The sequence below is a fragment of the Pagrus pagrus genome (assembly GCF_965226575.1).
Source record: "Pagrus pagrus genome assembly, chromosome: 12".
NCBI lineage: Eukaryota > Metazoa > Chordata > Actinopteri > Spariformes > Sparidae > Pagrus > Pagrus pagrus.
Genome location: NC_140196.1, coordinates 6,824,483 through 6,844,111, shown reverse-complemented (window position 1 = coordinate 6,844,111; position 19,629 = coordinate 6,824,483). Strand labels below are relative to the sequence as shown.

The 19,629-nt window shown below is 44.4% G+C and overlaps 1 protein-coding gene across 2 annotated transcripts; it reads right to left on the bottom strand.

Moving 5' to 3' along the window:
* Window positions 1-429: 429 nt before the first annotated feature.
* Window positions 430-19,068, bottom strand: onecut3b (one cut homeobox 3b; the record flags this gene model as incomplete). 2 transcript variants are annotated; one of them, XM_084370264.1, is made up of 3 exons in its annotated part: window positions 5,766-5,842; window positions 12,072-12,165; window positions 17,988-19,068. In XM_084370264.1, 3 exons carry the CDS (start codon window positions 19,066-19,068, stop codon window positions 5,836-5,838), a joined length of 1,182 nt encoding a protein of 393 aa, XP_084226390.1. In that variant the 3' UTR covers window positions 5,766-5,835. The 2 variants fall into 2 exon arrangements, with proteins under 2 accessions (XP_084226389.1, XP_084226390.1); XM_084370263.1 differs by lacking the exon at window positions 12,072-12,165 and having other exon boundaries at window positions 430-5,842.
* Between the last annotated feature and the right edge of the window lie 561 nt (window positions 19,069-19,629).

The window sequence follows — 19,629 nt, the reverse complement described above, 5'->3', positions numbered from 1 at the left end:
ATGAATATTATATTACATTTCACCCACTAAATCCTCAACACTGGATCTTTAGCTGATTGATGTGTAAATGGACAAATGTTTGCTCATTTTTTAAATTAAATTCCAGCTGTTTTTATTTTCAAAAAGCAGGAAAAAGTCAAGAAATGATCAGAGTTTGAGTTAAAAACTCAGATAAAGGGTGGGCTCTGTTGATGACTGAATAAAACATGACAAATCCAAATAAAACATTTTAGAAGGGGGGTACTGTACTCATGATCTCAGTATTTCTTGATCCTGACCTGCTGGAGGTTAAATCCATCAAGTGCACACTGAAGTATCTGATCAGAGGTGTCCTGATACTTTTACTTGACACCACCAGATGGCACCAGAGCACCACAGAAAAGAAACCATGACAAAGAAAATGAACAGCCAGTCAGCCAATTGCTTGTCTCTTTATTTGTTTTTAGTCAAAACACACAATTTACCCATACTGGTTTTCACTTGTTGTATTATTTGTTCCAGTTATTACTCGAGTCTCCCTCCACAGGCTGAAGGCAGACCAACGTGACTGACAGGCTCACTGTGTTACCGGGAGACGAAGATCAGAAGAAAGGCTCTCTGGGGGATAGTTTGTGATAGTGTGTGTGTGTGTGTGTGTGTGTGTGTGTGTGTGTGTGTGTGTGTGTGTGTGTGTGTGAGAGTGTGTGTGCGTTCTGTGCATATGTGTGCAGGCATTTGATCAACATCTTCGACTGGACGTCCACTTAACAAGTCAACCCCACCACCTCCACCTCCATCATAGCCGGGGGAGGGTCCTGGTTGCCTCAGCCCCCCCCCCATCGTAAAGGTCACTCTGCAGAGGTTAAAGGTGACCACACACACACACACACACACACACACACACACACTGGTTTCTCTGAGAGCCGTCCTTCCTCCTTCCCTCCCATCTCCTCCTGTCCAGTCAGTTTCTCTGCCCTCCTCCATCACTCTCTTTCTCTCTCCCCCCTTCTCTCCTTCTCTTTTTTTTTTTTTTTTGTCTCTGCTCTATTTGAAATTGATTGTCTTCTACCATCACAAAGACACTTGGTTCTGATTGATTGATTGGTAAGGGAAGAGGGAGAGAACATCAACACTGGGGCTTCCAGAGCTCTGAGGTCTGTCTGAAGGAAAAAGCAAATTACGCCATTTTGATGCGCCGATACAAAGCGTATTTCAGCCGGCCGGCTGTCTGTTTGTTTATGCTTCAGACGGCTCCTGAAGCAGACAAACACCCGGGCCGATCGAATTCAGATTAAAAAGGGATGAGCTGAAAATACAGGAACAAAACAAGGGGAACTCACACATGAAGTCACACTCACACCTGTGTGATGAAACAAAGGAGGGATACATGTACAGACGTGGACGTGTGGAGACTGTTTCCACGTAAAGGGAAGGGGTTACAACGGGAGGAGAGACACAGTGATGAAGCTGCTACACGTCCAAAATACACACATTTTATACAAACAGCACATGAAAGACACAAATGTAAATATTAGTTGGACGGGAAACCAAAAACCCAGATGTTTTTTCCCTGTTTCTCCCCCTCTTCTCCACCTGTAGAGGTACAGTTCATCCTGCAGTTTATATACACTTATATAGTATCCATGCATAAAAGAATCGCTCATCCAACCATAATGACAGAGGTGCTTTGGTTGGTTCTCTTTTTTTTTTTTAATATGGGAATCACTTTAACACACATAGGAGACAATCTTCAAACACAAAATAAGCCAAAGAAAAGTGATGCAGAACAGAAATGAGTGTCCATGATGTGTTAACCTTGAGCTTAAAGGAGCACTACGTAGTTTTAATCAGAGGAGAACGATCTGTTTGTGACCAAACACACTAAATAAACAAACTCTCTTTGTTTTCATGACTGAATAAACAAATTGACCTTAAAGGACAACACAGTTTCATCCTGTTTTACTTTGTTTATACAGTATGTGGCGGACCCTGCCACCCTTTCTAGCTTCAAACAGTGTTCTGGGGACCTTATTTTCCTCTGACAACAGCTTGTTTATTCAGTTATGGAAAAATAAATATTTCTGAGTTTGTATTTTTACCCCATTAGTATTGTAAATATTAAAATTCTGAGTTTGAATTTCTTCTCCAGAACTACATAGTGTCCCTTTAAACATTTCTTACACCTTTCTTTGAAAACATACTTTTTCGTCACTCTCCTGCTTCTTTATCATATATTTGGTCCTACCCTACCTGTTCATTTATGCTCCTTCCTTCTTCTTTTTAATCTTTCCTCTTAACTTCAAAAAAGGACAATGTGCAAACCTACAAACAAAGAGTCAACCAAGTCAAAAGATGTCAAACCATAACACGGTTCATACTGCACACGCTCCTTTAAATAAATAAATAAATAAAATTTAAAAAAACAAACAAAACGGAACAATCATTTTGCTGTGACTTCATCGTCACTCTCATTGCTAAACATTGTCATTATTGTTTCACTACATTAACCTTTACAATAAAGATTTGAGGTATATCGAGATGAATTGTCTACACGTGCCTGCCTCGTTGTGATGCTACCCTGGACGGAGGGACCAGCGAAGAGGGTTTGGATGGGGCGGGGGTCACCGACGGGCATCATCATGTGTCTTTTAGGAGATGAAAGGTCTCATCGGTTTCTGTACTGATTGATCATTGGCTGGTTACGTTTGGATGCGAGCCAATGAGAGAGCGGGGGATCGGGGGGCTTTGTAAACGGTCAGATACACACACACACCTACACTCGGATTACAAATTACACAAAAATATCTCTGGTGGGAGTGTGTGTGCATGTGTGTATCGTGGAGAGAGGACGTACTCCAGCGTTAAAAAAAATCATATGCAGCAAAAAAGAAAAAAAAAATTGGCGGCGGTAAACAATCTTTTCCCCCTCGCTGTGTGAAAAAAGTGCTCTTTGAATTCAAATAAAAGTCATGAGGACCCCTCCTGTGTCGCTCCCCCTTCACCCAGTGTGTGCCCCCCTTCACTTTAAATCCAGTGTGTGTTCGTGTGTGTGTGTGTGTGTGTGTGTGTGTGAGTGTGCAGAGCAATCCAACCCTCTGGTTGAAGGAAAAAGGCACTCAACTCTTCCCACATAACAAACACCTCCGTGTGTTCGCCATGCAGCACGACTGCTCTGTGGAGTATGTGCACTTAGAAGCATATCTGCATCTGCATATGTGTGTGTGTGTGTGTGTGTGTTTTTTGCATGTGTGTGTGCACGTCCCAGGTCCAGTGTGAACACGGCAGGCTTTGAAGTATCTTTGGTATCGATGGCTGTGTCACAGTCCACTCTATTCTGTGAGGTAGCCATACACACATCCATCGCTAACTCTCTGAATGGATCACTGGAAACCTACAAGAAGTCTTAAAACGACACCTCCGGCAGGGAATCTGTTATAGTGCACGACATAACGACCAGAAACCCAAACCGTGGAGGAACGCCATGAAAAGATCCAGTCTGATGATGGGCCTCTGATTCTCCCGCCTCCACCTGCTGCGCCCCTTCTTCCTCCTGTCTGCGTCTCCCGCTCTTATATGATTATCTCCCGCTAGAAGATGCTACACAACAAGTGGCTTTGCCCACAAGACAAATTAAAAAGACAACAAAGTTCTCATGGTAACCCAAAAAACACCATCAGCAGAGGAATGCAGTGACAGTCCAGTCCAAAGGGCTCAAAGTTCAGAGATGGAGGAAGAGGTCCATCTGTTCCATCACACAGGTATTCACAAGTATGCACAGTTCATCGCTTCCTTCCTGGTCTGTGCATAGGATCAGTCTATGACATGTTGATTCTTCTTTCTTTCTTTTTTTTCATCTTTAAGTTGTTGTTTTTTTTTTTTACATTTTGTCGACAAGGTGCTTCTTTACATACAGTCTCAGCACAACATAGCACAATAGTCACGAGAGAGAAACCATGTGTCTATGGTACTAATTATTACCCGCATCAATAGTTAGAGGGAGGGGGGGGATGAAAGAAAGACACAACAAGAGAGCAAGAGAGTAGATAAATAGAGAATAGATAAGACGGAGATGAAATCAAAGACTATTTACAGTCGTTTTTCATTGTGTTTCACGTCGATCACATCAATGTTTTTCTGAGGTATGGAATAGGCAACGCGCCCGTGTAGTGCTCGCACTTGTACGGTTGTAATGACGCAGGCCAGACGCGGCGGGGTCGGGCATCGGCGATGGAGCGGGCTGCACCTGTTCTCTGATTATCATAAAGAGGCAAACATCATTGGCACTCAGGATCCTACTATATATTGTGACATTTGACCTCTGCGTTTGGCCACTAGAACAGAGCAGACCGCCCCCTCCCTCACACTTGGGCACGACACTTCCTTTTTTTTTTTTTTTTTTTTTAAATGTGGGGAAGTGTCATCCCGGTTTGATTGTTCTCCTTTTTGTAACCTGAAAATAACCTCTCAAGTGTCGACGCGGTCTACGGCCGTGTTGCCATACAACGAGACGAGAGTCTTAAGAAACAGACATTCAAATGTGTATCAAAGGGTGTGTGAGTAATCATGTTTGTCTAGTGTTTTGCAGGGCTACACTTACTACTGCTTATATAGGGTTTGTTATCCTAACAGAAATCTACACTGCAGGCGACCTGCTGGAGATATGAGCTGTAACTACATGTTCAGATGTGGTGTGAATGGACAGCAGGTTGCGCTGTTACACTGACGTGGAGCGGGGCCGGATCACTGCAGAGGAATCACGCACATCCCCCAGGGCGCACGCGCAGCATGTGCACCGCTACACACATGCACACGCAGGACATGCAGCGATGCAGAGGTGGTGTGCGAGCGGTCGGCGGGTCAGAGGGCCTGCTGCCGAGAGCGCTTCACAGACACTTGACACACAAACGCAGCTCTTAATCAGCCTCAGTGTCTGTTACTGGAATGAGGAGTGGTTGATCACATCTGCTGCCTGATTTCTGGCTGATTTGTGAAGACCAACATGCAGCCGCTCAAGTATTCCTGTCTTAAAGCTATTGGTTCCCTGTCATGAGTGATTCTTTGGTGTGTTTACAACCGGCAGAGATTCTTGACGCAAAATCCTCCCTTTATCAAGGCTTCAACACGGACGCACAGTGTGGCTCAGCGCGGATGGATTTTCTTTGGTTTTTCAGGTGGATTTACTAAGAGCCACGTGTGGTTGTTGTAGGGAAACTCTCTTAAAGCTATTGGATCTTTGGTTCGAAGAGTCAATATTTGAGACGCAGTTAACCCGAAGAGTAACATTCAGATTATGAGAAAACACACGGAGCATTGAGAAAAGATCTGATTCATCTGCACAAGTCGTCAGCACTTTGAGCAGATGAATCAGATGAGTGGCGTGGAGCTACACACCCTGTAGCTCTGCAGGATTTAGAGTTAGAGCCCACTGCTTCGGTGACAAACACCCCTCCCCCCTCCGTCCTTCATGCATCTGTTCAGCATCTGTCCTGCCACCGTCAGGCCTTGGAGAAAGTGGTTGCAGAGGAGGTACCGGGTTGGATCGGTGAGGCGTTGTTGTTGTTGTTGTTGTTGTTGTTGCTGTTTCCATGAGGAGTGTGCATGTGGCCGTGCACCCCGTGACCGTGCTCCTCTGGGTCCCAGCGGTCCACACTGCGACGGCGTGAGTTCATGAAGAAGTTGGAGACGGTGGAGAGCTCCAGGCCCAGCTGCTGGGAGATGGTGATCTGCATCTCCTTGGAGGGGCGGCGGTTCTCTCTGAAGATGGCTACCAAGGTGCGACGCTGCAGGTCTGTGAAGACCAGTCGCTGCTTCTTTGGCACCTGGTTGCGTTCTCGTCCTCGGTCCTCCTCCTTACGTTTACATGCTGGAGAGAGGAAGGAGGGAGGAGAGGACAAGAGAGAGGAGTTTTATTGCCATTAAAATATTCTTTACGGAGTCAAAACACAGGATCGGGCGCGAAGGGAACTAATAAATGATGGAACAGATGGGTACAGGATGAGGGTGGGATGCTAAGTGCTAATGGCTAAAGGGCAAATCAGGGTGTGACAGCAAACGATTACAAAATGGGCCGATGCAGGTGTTTGTGTGCATCCATGAATGTTTTAGTGTTATCAGACGATGTGTTAAGCTCATTGTTAAAATGTAAATGTATACTTGGACTGTATGACTGTATACATTTGCCGTTTAAACTACAAAGTGACACGTTTCAGGGGGAATTTCAGGCTACAAAGAGAGAGAATGGGAAAATTGTGAGTGAGAAAGACCAAATTAAAACGCATTTCTGAAAGTTAAAACTCAAACTACCTAATAACCTTTTATGGCTTCAGCCTTTAAAATATTGTCTGTCTTATTTCCCAAAGTAAACTTAATATTCTTGGATTGATTTCTTACCTTCCAGGCAGCTTTTGTTTAACTTGAGGAGGTCTGAAACTTGCTTGAGAGCTATCAGTTTTCTTTATTTTCAAACTACCTTTGTGTGTAAAGTCTACTTTCAAACAGGTGAGCTGACTGTTCTTATGGTGTGTTCATGAACACAACGAGAATCGAGAATTGTTGTTTAAGAGCCGATTTTTGTACAGACAAACAAATTAACGTATAATTTCCACCATGAATGTGTATGCTTGTTTATATTTACAGCATGGGAATGATAACTCTTTACAGTTGTGTATCCGCAGCCCAGCCCAAACCACTGATACGCTCACACTTGTACGCGTCATAGGCTACGCAGCATATTGACATCTCTACAAAACGTGTCATATTACATGTTTATCGCCTGAATATCGAATAAACTAAATGCATGAAGGCTGCCAAACCAGTGACCACAACATTTGTAAGCGTGAAACCACTATTTTTAAGTAGACCTTGTGACAATTGAGAGCTGAGTTTGTGGCAACAAACACCGGATGTACTCCAGCTGTGTTTGTAGCGACCGACACCAGGTATTTTAAGCCAAAACATGATCTTGTTCTGACCCTAACCAAGCGGTTTTTGGGCCTAAACCTGACCAGAGCATGAGCACAGAGTTGTCACAAAATAAAATGGTAAAATTGAACCTAAAGAACATTGAAGTTGCAACTCGGGCTGTAAGGAAATCAGATTTTTACTACGCGATTATAGTGGCTGAAATAATTCACAATAACGATATTATAGCAATATCTATAGAATTTGTTTTTAATGTATTTATATATACTTTTAGTCTCTATGAAATACACTCAGAATATGCATGTAGGGAGGTGGAAAGAGAGTCTGTAACCATAACTGAAACAATCCACAGAATGTGAAGAGATCTGTGTATTATATCGATCAGATATCTACTGAAGTTAGCATGCTAACCAGCTAGCCCCAACCCGTTATTTAACACTCCCCTGGTGCTCAGAGCTTACATCTCGGACAGCTACCTGCACAGCTAACTGAGCTAACAAACTAACTCAGGTCATATCATTACCTCTATTCGTTTCGTTTTGTACTATGATAAAGCAGAAAAAGACGCGATGAATGTATTATTAACGAAATATCAGCAATTCATTTTTAAAATATCATGATTATCGTCAATATTGGTTCATCGTGACGCCCCTAATGTAAAGTTTCGACGTAACCCAGATGTCGAACTGTCCTTGAATGCTACGCACAGGCCCTGTAATGGCCCCTGCAGCAGGCGGGACATGACAATAACACAGAGAACAAACATTAAGGGGATTAAGTCTTCATTGGGATGGATTTCCTATTTCAGGCAAGTTTCAAATATCTACAAGTTGCAGAGTGCAGTGAAATGAAGTGAAACCAGCGAGGCTACCTGGAGGATAGGAAATCAATCTGCAAACGTATAGAAGGCTTGGAAAATGGTCATCAGTACTGTCTTTAACATGCAAAGAGAAAAAAAAACAGAAAAAAAAAAAAAGCACCAGTGGGAGTTTAATCGTTATTATTCTGTGTGAACGTGTAAATCCCTGGTTTAATGATACAAAAGGAAAAGCAGAGATCGTGGAGGATAAATAGTTTTCGCGGCGGGTCTGTGTGAAACTGGAGGAGCGTGATGTGAAATGCTGACAAAGAGGCGGTGTGCCTTGCCTGGCTGCACCGTCAGTAGGCTCGGCTCTCGCTGTGGAGACTGAAGGGAGTCTGTTCTGTTCTGCTGCCCTAAAAAGCTGCAATGATCGATTTTCCGCGGTTTTCTCCCGAACACGTGGTCCAGTAATCAGGGCTCCCTTCCCCACCCGATCGATCCCCATCGATCCGCGAGACCGAGGTGTGTGTGTGTGTGTGTGTGTGTGTGTGAGAGAGAGAGTGTGTGTGTGTGTGCGCGCGGTGTGCACGGCCTCGCATCGGGGAGTAGAGCTCGTGAGCGCGCCTGTGTGACAGACAGATGGAGAAGAAATTGTTTATCTGTGGAGGAACAAAGGGAAAAGAAAAAGTGTGGCGGGAAAGAGTGGCAGCCATCCAGCCTGAGGAGGAGGACAAAGGAATGTCTCTCATAATGTCACCATTATATATATATATATATAAATAATAATAATATAGTGAGCACACGTGCACGAGATGTGGAGGAAGACAGAAAAGTGAGGAAGTATATTTGAGGATGAGGATGAGAGAGGAGGAGGAGGAGGAGGTGGTGGCTGCAGTGTGGAGGTGGTGTATGCAAATGATTGATGACTTTACAGCAGGTTTAGACAACAGCAGTAAACAGATTTGACTGTGAGGGGAGCAGATCGATATGAATGTGCACATGTGTATGCATGCCTGTGAGTGTGAGTGTGTGTGTGTGTGTGTGTGTGTGTGTGTGTGTGTGTGTGTGTTTGAATGGCCATTGTTCATGCTTTGTTACTGCAAGCAAAGCATAATTAATAAACAAGATATTTCTCCCTCCAGCTGGATGCAGGTTTTGGACGCGTTCGGCCGACACATCACTCTCCAGACCTCCCTCCACTTCTTCAACTCTGTTCCTCTCCTTGTTTTGCTCAATTGTTTTAATTTGCCCTCAGATTGATAGCCCCCATATTGATTGATCCGCACTTCAGAACCATTTCATGGAACGTTTATTCAATTGGTTCAGGCCCAGCCATGCCAGAATCTCCTCGCGGCTCTCTAAGTGCTGTCTCAAACCAAACTCAATACTCCCTAATGTAATGACTGAATGCTAGTGCTAATATAGTGATAATTTAATATGTAATGCCTGTTTTCGAACAACTTGTGCTACCGGCCATTTTACAATGCCAACACCACTCTGGTTCTCCTCCGTCAGCCTCCCGACGCAGCTCTGAGGCCTGCAGAGCGACACCAGAGAGTTAGCACAAGTCCCGGGCCTGCCTGGTCAATCATATTTCAGATAATCAATAGATACATTTCAAACGAGACTCCCCCCCCTTCCACGGCAATGAATAGGACCACAGGGAAGGTAAAGCGGGAGCTGCTCATTAAAGTGACCTCTCTTGAGACGAGGAGCACACCATCGTAGGCTATCTTTAGTCGCCTCATTACCAAATGGGCTTTTCAGAAGAGACAAGCGGTGGCGCTCGGAGGTCTCAAGTGGCACTCGCTCATGTCGCCTCTTTCCTACGTCCTGGTGTCAACGATGCAACTGGCACTCTGCTTAATCTCGACCTCTTGCCGATCCAAAGATTAACTCAGTGCCTGCGTGTAGCATGTTAACTTGTGCCTCCTTTAAAAGCTGCTCGGCTTTATCACTTAAGTGGCTGCTGCTTCTACTTCGCTCCACTTTGTCTGTAAGATGTGCAATTATACATGAGGATGAGAGGGGAAGTCGGCGGATGGCGGTTTACTTTTGTCTGTTATATTACAGAGCATGTGATACCCTGATAGCAATCTGCAGCTGAGAGACAAATATCAGTTGGATTGGACAACAACTGATCATATTCAGTCAGTTCCTCATTGGTCATGTTATGTTTTTGCCTTTTCTTTATTGTGTTATGAAGCATTTTTGTGCATGTAGAAGTTCTGCAAAGTGAAAAAGCCCAAAGTCAATATATAAATAAATATAATCATATATTTATTATAAAATATACAGTATACACTCCAGTCAGTCAGCAGACATACAGCTGCTACTGCTGTAGCTGTGTTATTTTAGATCACACTACCTTGGCACGCCCTTCTCTGCCTCTGATTGGCTACATCCTGCCCGTTAAGTAATGCGCATGTGCAACTCTCACCAAAGCTTGAACAGAGGCGAGATGTCTCACTCTGTAGCTAAAACCGAGCATTCAAGACCCAGTGTGTAAGAGATGCTGCAGCAGTGCATCATATGAGAAAAAATAATGTGTTTTTTTGAAATTTAAAGTTTGTAAACCTGTTCTGCTAGGACCCACAAATAAAAATATGATCCTGAAAATTAGCATATGGCCTCTTTAAGACATAGATGAGAACGGGATAAGTCGAGCCAGTGGGTAAAATGAGCCACTCCCTGTATCTAGGTCAATGTTAAAGGTCATATTTGTAAGAAATGCTGATTTTTGAGTCTCATTCCCAACTTGTCGGATACTGACGCTGACCCGTCCTACAACCCGTCCTAGGAAGTAGACTCTCTCCATGTTGGACTGAAGCACATGGAGAGAGGAAGCAAACCAGAGCAAAAAAAAAAGATTATTGCCAAGTAAATTCATCATGTTTCTAAAGTTGTCAATCCTGTATCTTAAATAAAATATATGTGTTTTGGACTACTTGACTACTTTTTTTTTGTTGGTCATTGCTCACATAACTTGTTTATGTTTCCATGGGTGCACAACAACCTGAGGTGTATATATATTGAAACTATTATTTGAAACAAATATACTTTTATTTGGCTGTAAAATAATCAAATGTAAAAACTGGTTGATCTCCCCCCCGGTCTCCCTTATAAAAACACTCTTAGTACAAAAAGTTTGTGTATTTTTTTTTCCTCAAAAAAGTTAAATTGTGGCATTAAAGCACAGAAATGCAGTTTAAATCTTAGCTCTAAAAAGAGCTGCAGCAATTAATCAGTTAGTTGTTATCTATTTCATTAATCAACAACTATTTTGAAGAAACAAAAAGTCTAAATTTTCTGATTCCAGTTTCTTAAAGGTGCACGATGTAGTTCAGGGAAAGAATTAAACCCAGAAAGTTCATATTTACAATAGTAATCAGGGAATGATGCAAACTCTGAAGTAGTTATTTGATATATTTTCCATATAAACAATCCATCCTCGAGGGAAATGAAGTGCCCAGAACGCTATTTGACACTAAGAAAGGTCCTGCTAACATAAACAATCATGTTTATTCAGTTTATTCCATCATGAAAACTACAAAGTGCACCTTTAAATGTTTCTTTACTCCTCTATGACGCGGCTTTGGGAAACACTGATCAACATTTTCTCAACATTGTCTGGCATTTGTTAGATTAACGATTAACCGAGAAAATAATCGGCATAATCGACCAATCGGGAGTGAAATGAATCATTAGCTGCAGCCCTTGTGAAAAGTTTCTAACTCTCTGTGCACCGGAGGCTTCGAGTTTCTACATCACACTTGTGCAAGTTGCATATTGAGCGGTGATCGGCTCAGGTGAACACAGAAACTATCCCTTCAGCAGAACCATACATCACAATCTGCACTGTGAAGCAACACAAAGCCAAAAAAAAACACACAACAGACTCTCCACGTTACAGGCTGAGCACGGCTGGCTTGTGACCGAAGACGCTCGCAGAGTCTGTCTGCTGTGTTTTGAAGTGTTTGAACGTGGAGGAGGAGGAAACATGAGACTCTCAGATGGCAGCTGCCTCCTCCAGATATCAGCTCGATTAAAAAACAGAGATGAAAGCCGATAAGTGGATGTGAGTCACACTCAGAAGGCCGTCTATCTGAGGCCCTGTGATGTGGTCAAAATAAAGAAGCACATGCGATATGACTGTCATCTTCAAAAAGGCAGGAGAAAACGCCAATAAACACACACAGATCAATGAATTTATAGGTGCAGGGGTGCATTATGTGATGTGTGTGTGACATCAGTGTGTGTGTGCATGTGTGTGTGTGTGTGTGCAGGCAGATGATGGGAGGAGGAGGGGGGAGGATGGGGTGGAGGTGGAGGGTGGGGGGGGGGCATGAGGGGCAGACGGTGAACTAACCGCACCGTGCTGCTGCTAGTCGACGCCTGGACGGACGGATGAAATCGGGCTTTGTGTCCGGTGAGACGGGCCCTCTCCCGCCCTGGACGGACGACTGCAGGCGAGAAACAGTTTGACGTCAATCACTCTCTTGTCACACCTCTCAGATGTACGGTTATTGATTATATTGATCATGTTATAGGCCTATTCATTGCTGGGAAGTAGGAAAAAAAAAAAAAAAGAAAGAAAAGAAAGGAAGCCCGCACCGACACACAGCAGCAGCGGAGGAAGCGGACGTCCCTCCATCCTTAAGAGAAAAAAAAAAACACGCTCGACTGATGAGGATCGGATTATTTGAAAGCTCTCGTTTATTTGTCGATGTAAAGCCTTGTGTTGTCCTGTTGGGACGACTGATCGGCAGCTTTACAGCCTATCAGATATCGGCTTCTGGTCTATTAACCGCGTGCAGGGCTGCAGCCGCACTTTTAAATGTTTTATTCTAATTCAATTGTTTGTAACTCGCGATAAACTGGACAAATTAACTCCACAGACACAGAGAGAGAGCGGGTTTGTATCTGAACACGGTGGAAGTGGAGGGAATGAAACGAGTTTTATTTATTTTATTTTATTTTAAAAAGAGAAGCGTTGAGGGGAAATTAAAGCGAGAAATGTGATGTAGAAACTTAAAAAAAATAATTATAAAATTAATTTATAAAAAATTATAAAAACCTGACAGCCGCATATTAATGACGTAAATATCGGACGAAGAGGGATTTAAAATCCAGCGTTTGTTTTGTGTTTTGTTTTAACTGCGTGGAAATGTTCAGACATTATTATTTTACTTTAATCAAAGGAAAATGTTCAGATTTGAGTTTCGTGACAGTTTGATAAATACGAAGATACATGCGACATGTACCGATTTATATATATATATATAAGTCATATAAGTCAAAGTCTGAAGTTGAAATAAATAAAACGAACAAAAAAAATGTTTTAATCAATCAAATCAAATATAATTTTAACGTTTAAAGTATCTTTGTTGTGTTAATAAAGTTAATTCTGAATTAAACCCCATTAATTAATGTAATTAACTTTATTTATAAAAGCTGATGAACAACAATTTAATAAATAAAAGAGGCTAAATGGGAAATAAAATAACTAATTAAACTAAATGTGTCTCTGCTGAAATATACTGCTGAGCAACACACACACACACACACACACACACACACACACACACACACACACAGCTACAGTCTAATTTCGAAACAGGTTTTCAGTTCAAGTTAATTGTAATTAAATCCTGATGAATGTAACTTTAAAGATTTTATTTACACCTCTCAGGATTTAAAGGGAAGTGTCTCTTCTTTTAATGAACGTTCACCAACATGAGGCAGCGCTCCACATATAAATGATTGTTGGATTTAGAGATTAATCAATTTAACATTATTTCCTTATTCACGTGTTTATGTTCATATTTATGATGAATGATGTCATCATATAGCGACACAACCCAGCCTGTTTATAAAACAAACCATTATTAAAGTAAGTGTTGCATCTTTTCTTTACACTTCTGGTTCTCAGCCTGTGAGTTTGGACCTCAAAAGTAGATTTCCAGGCGTCGACAGACGGTTTTGGAGTAGAAATTAAAATTAAATATTGTAGGCTGACTTTTAGTTTTTACATGATGCTGCCTCACAGGAGTCATTTACACTGGGGCCATGTCTGTATCACTTTTTAAATGCACAATTTGTTAGAAAATATCCTGAAAACTAACTTGCACCAAGAAATGTTAACGTTAATGTCAATGTGATGGAAATGTTTTCTATGGTCAGTGTAATTTTTGCCTTTGTTTGACTGAGCTGGTGTTGTTGATTTGACCTGAATGACTCCTCCTCATCATTCATTTTACCCTTTTCATTTAACATTATACAGTTTTTCCCTGACATAACTATCTACTCTGACCTCACACTGATCATAACATCTCCTAAAATCACATATTGTTAAATGTCTCTTGGTCTGAGCCCTGATGTCTCCACTCATCAACACACAGTGAAGCCCTTGTGTTGCCTCTGATATCATTCGCCTTAAAATAGGATTTGTCGAGTGTGTTTTTGAGAGTCAAAGTTACTGAACACACACACAAAAAAAAACCCTCTTTTATTAAATGTAGGTACTTTCATGATGTTGTGAATGAAAAGTCCCAGTGATGAGGAGGAGGAGGGTGGAGGTCCTGAACAACAACCTGGTTTTTCTAGACTGGAGTTAAATGATGAGATATGATTGGTTATGATTGAAGCGAGAGGGTCGTAGCTGCCACACATATCTAATTTCATCTGTTTCTATTTAATGAAAGATAATTTAAACAGGTTTTCTTTACTTTACTGTCATGTAAAGCCAGTGTTCTCCTCACTCACTCTCATTCATGCTTGAGTGTCACAGTATTTCACACCAGTGTGCCTGTAGCGGCTACGCAAAAATGAGGGTAGAAAGGCAAAAGGGATGTGCTTTGCTGATGCTGGTACAGAGCCAGAAGAGAGAGCGAGAAGAGGGGGGGAGGCAGGGAGGAAGGCAGGGAGGGAGAGGGAGAATGAGAGAGCCGAAGAGAGCAGAAGAGAGGAAATCAATACCGATTCAGAGTGAGTCAGATAAGCCTGAACAATGTATAGTGCAGACATACTCTATAACCCAGTCACACACACACACATACACATGTGGAAGCACTCACACATGCACACACACACACACACACTGGGTGAAATGTGCTCGCGTGCCTCCATAAAGGCATTACAAACCCCATAAAGCATCGCAACCTTTAAAAATCAAATGACATCACAACCTTGGATTGCTTTGAGGATTCGCTGACATGAGCAGAAAGCGCTCATTACTACGACTCGATAGGCAGCTGGACGCTCTGATGCTCTTTGTCTACTGTAAGATGCTCTTAAGCTCTGATCTGTCTGCTGTTTCTGCGTCCGGATATCAGCCCTCCCTGCTGCAGCCTCTTTTCACGTGGGGGCTTCATAAAAAAACACGATCTGATGTGAGTTTGCACTGTCCTCGCTGCTGTCGGGATGTTTTTGGGGTGTAAACAGGGTTCTTTGAAACCACTTACACGCCCTCCGGCACGGTGTTCGGGCTGCGTGTGGTCCTCGGCTGTTAACCACAGATTTGACTTTGCTTACCTAGAAAGATGCTGTTACAAGAGCGAACAGCACCACCGCCACTCTCTGCCTCTCTCTTTTCTCTTCTCCTCTCCCCTCCTTCCTCCCTTATACTTATCAATTATTAAGGTGGCTATTGATCCTTTCACTACCCCTGTCTCTATCTGGATGTTCACACAAAGCCCAAACCATGCCCGCCCTCACTCAATCAATGGCATCTCCCAGCTTTTCCACCTCTTTTCTTTTTCCACATGTCAGGTTTTTGCTTTTCTCGCTTTTGCACTTACATTTTTTTTTTGTACGTTCCCAATTTGCTCCATTTGTATTCTCCGGGAAAAAAAATATGAGGAACAGCAGAGCGGGTATTAATCTTTAATGGCGCATGCAGGCAAGTTTTTTGATGGGCATTAAAAGATAGAGTGGAGGAGAGGAAAATGGCTGTGAGTGTGTGTGCATTGTTTGACTTCATGCAAGCAGCAGCAGCAGCAGCAGCAGCTCACATTCATCCCCACCTCGTCCTCCAGCCAATGATTTTCTTTTTCTTTTTTTTTTTGTGGTTTTGTTTTGTTTTTGTTCCTGTGGCGCCGATCCTCCTGAAGCCAAACAACCTGCCTGCCTGTTGCCAGGTTAACCAGCGAAAGATTAGTGATATTATTGTCATATGCTCCAGAGAGAGAGAGAGAGAGAAGGAGAAAATAGAGGGAGAGCGCCAGGGAGTGGGAGAGAGAAGGGGGGGTTGGGAAGGGGAAACGGCCTTATTGATCTCTTATGTGCAAAGCCAGGCAAACACTGAAAGGACAGAGCTACACTATTAATGACACTCACAGCCTCGGCTCCTAATCCTCATCTATCTATCTATCTATCTATCTATCTATAACTTCTCAGATTTAAAGGTGCACTGTGTCGTTTTTGGCAAGAAAAGACAAAAACCTTCATTGATTTTTTTTTTTAAGCCTAAACAAACTAAATAAACAAACGCTCTTTGTTTTCATGACCGAATAAACAAACCGACCTTAAAGGACAACACAGTTTCATGCTGTTTTACTTTGTTTATATGTGGCGGACCCTGCCACCTTTCCTAGCTTCAAACAGTGTTCTGGGGACCTGATTTTCCTCAGAGAACAGAAAAGATATACCTGAGTTTGTATTATCATAAATATTACCTTTCTGAGTTGCTGAATAGCTTTTCCAAAAACAACATACTGCACCTTTAAGTTGTGTTGTTTACAACATTAAAGGGGCACTCTGTAGTTTTCAGTCATAATTTTTTTAAGGCGATAATACAAACTCATTTCTGTTCTCAGAGGAAAACAAGGTCCCCAGAACACTGTTTGAGGCTAGAAAGGTGGCAGGGTCCGCCACATATAAACAAAGTAAAGCAGTATGTGTGTTGTCCTTTAAGGTCAGTTTGTGTGTTGAGTTTATTCAGTCAAGAAAACAAAGAGAGTTTGTTTATTTAGTTTGTTTAGGCTTAAAAAAATGAAGATCTTTTCTCTTTTTCTTCAAAAAAACTACACAGTGCGCCTTTAAAAAGTGTCTCATCCTGGTGATTTTGCTCACTCTAATGTTGTTGTGATGGTGGATTGCAATATCCATCTTGTACAGAGGAACATCAAAGGTATGTTACTGTAATACATTATACATAATACATCAGTTGAGCAGAGGACTCTCACAGGTGTCATTTTCAGCCAATGAAAGAGGCAACATTTGCTTTACCCATCTCCCCTGAGCTTCCTCAGCATCAATCAAAACTCTTCATTCTTTATATTGTCTCGTCTGTACTGGTCCCTGTTACCAATCCCCCCCCATCCCAGGTCCAATCAATACTTCATCAGGACGTGTTGGTGCAGCTTAAGGTTGCCTTGAAACAGATCAGTGGCTCCACGTTGGAGGAGAACAATCCAAGTGTTTTACATCTCTGATTATAAGAGTGATGTCACTGGTATAATGTACAAAAGTGTTTTTAAAAGGTCTTTTAATGAAGTGAAGTCATGATGAGTCACAGGGAGCGCGTGCCCATGCCTCGCAGCCCGTCATACACCTGCCTGCGATCTAAATATAGAGCTTTTTACTACGCAGCGTTAACTGGGAAGCCGGAGAGACCCGGTGCGGTTATTGCGTCTTTCAGCTCCGATACGAGTATTGATCCGTGTGCCACATTTAAAAGGGAGAGTGGGAACTGGCGTATTGATCAGGCAGCCTGGGGTCACCCCGCTTCTCCCGCGCAACTAGTTGGCCCAGTAGCCCCGCCACCACCATCTCCTCCACCACCACCACCACCACCACCACCACCGTGGAGTGTGTGTGTGTTTATGGTCGCACACAGAAAGAGAGGGTGAAAAACAGCCGTCGGTGGGAGGGCAACTATTTCGAGGTTTATTGTGAATCAATGAGCGATTTGCTGTGTGCCGATCAAAAATATAGACCTACAGATTTAGTCTACAACAGCCTCGCGTAAACGCAGTTGCGCACGCCCAAAGCAAGTCGTTAACATCTTTGTTTACCAGAGCTTTAGACTCACTACCATTGAACGTGTCCTCTCCACGTGAATAATCTATTTTTTTAAAGGGTTTAATGAGATCATTTCAGCGGTGGAGCCGCCGTGGCCCTGCGCGCGCTCCTGAACTGTCCGTGGTGCTGAATGTTTCAGGCCTGCGCGGCTTCAGTGTGCGTGTTGATAATCTGGAGACTCGCGGTGTGAGGTGACCGGGCTGTTGCTTCAGATTGATCAGTTTTAATGTGGATTAATAAACCTGAGAGGACGGGGTCTTACCGGCCAGTCGGAGAGCAGACATCCGCTGGAACTCGGGCTCCTGCAGCCACTTCCACATCCTCCTGAAGGTCTCCCGGCCTGACTTGAGCTTACTCCAGGGTTTGGGGTTCCGGAGCAGGTCTGACAGGGTTCCCTGCGACCGGCTCAAGATCCTCTGGGCGAATATGGCCTGCGGGATGGAGTAGCGCTTTAACTCGGCCGTTATCCGCTGAGCCACTTCCTTTGTGTTGATTTCTTCCGCCTGGATGCCTGACCCCGCTACTCCCTGCCCGCCTCCGTGGCCGTGCCTCTCCCGGTCCCCCAGCATTACCGCGCCGTTCGCCTGGGAGTGGAGGTGACTGTGCGGGTGGTGGTGCATGCCATTGAGGTTGGAGATCATACCGTGGCCGTGGCCCCCTAAACTCCTGGCCAGGTGTTCTTGGTCGCTTCGGGACAGCATGGAGGCGTGGGACTCGAACCCTGACACCGGAGAGAGCATCTTGGAGTCGGTGGAGAGGTGCGCGCTCGGACCGTAGGCCGAGAGAGGCTGCTGGGAGTTGTGCAAAGAGCCCAGCCCGCTGGACAGCGGGGACAGCGAGCCGTGACCCATGCCGGACACGGACATCTCTTTGGGGTAGTGACTGTACAGGTTGCCCATGGAGGCGAGCCCCCGGTGGTCGTCGCGCATCAGCGTGAAGCTGCCGCTGACGTTCCCGGCGGAGAGGCGTTGATGGGCGGCAGCGTGGTGGTGTGAGTGCGGGTGGTGAAACTTATCCGAGACGTTGGATATCGGAGGTAGATGCTGCAGGGGCGTCAGGGTGGTGTACGTGTTGCTAAGGCTCATCCCGGTCTCGCACATGCTGATGGACGGGTGCAGGTGTCCGGACAGCGCGGACGGGTCTGTCCGGTAGTCCCCGCCGGAGCCCTCCAGGAGCGAGGCCATGCCGGACACCATGGCTGTCCGCGAGCCGGGAGCGTGCGAGACCAGATTCCGGGGAGTGGAGCTGGGGGACGGTGACGGCCGACCGTGCGGGGAGCTCATGAGGTCTCCCGCCTGGGAGTGCGAGGAGACGCTGTGGAGGTTCTCCATGGTGAGCTCCATAGCTGAAGGATATATGTTCCCCTGTCCCACCCTCCCCACCCTCTCCCCTCGTCTCTCGCTCCTGTCTCTCACGCTCACTCAGGGACGCGCACTCTCTCTTACCCCTCTTAGCCCTCCTGGAGCGATAAAATGAGCAAACCGTTTGAAAGCCAATCCATTGATTCAAAAATGTCCGATCAATCCAGAGCGGTGGAGATAAGTTCTGATGTTCCGAGGACAGGACAGAACCGAGCGTCTCCGCGGCGCCGTGGCGCTGTATGCATTGATGTGGACGGGAGCTCTCCAGGGCTGTATCTCATCTCTGGTCCAACAGCGCTCCTCTAAGAGCAGGCTGAGCCGCGTGTCACAGACATGAGCGCGCGCCTCTGTGTATTTAAAATGTGGGGCGGGTACGAGCACAGCGTTCCTGATGGTCGTCCTCACCGGGATGAAAACACGTCTCGCACCGGATACCTCGCACTTTTTAAATGACCCCGCGCGTCATTTAGTGTTGAAGAAGAAGTCAGTTTGTCACACGGTGCCTGGGTCGTTTTCTGCGCGCGTGCGGCTCGCGTGCACCTG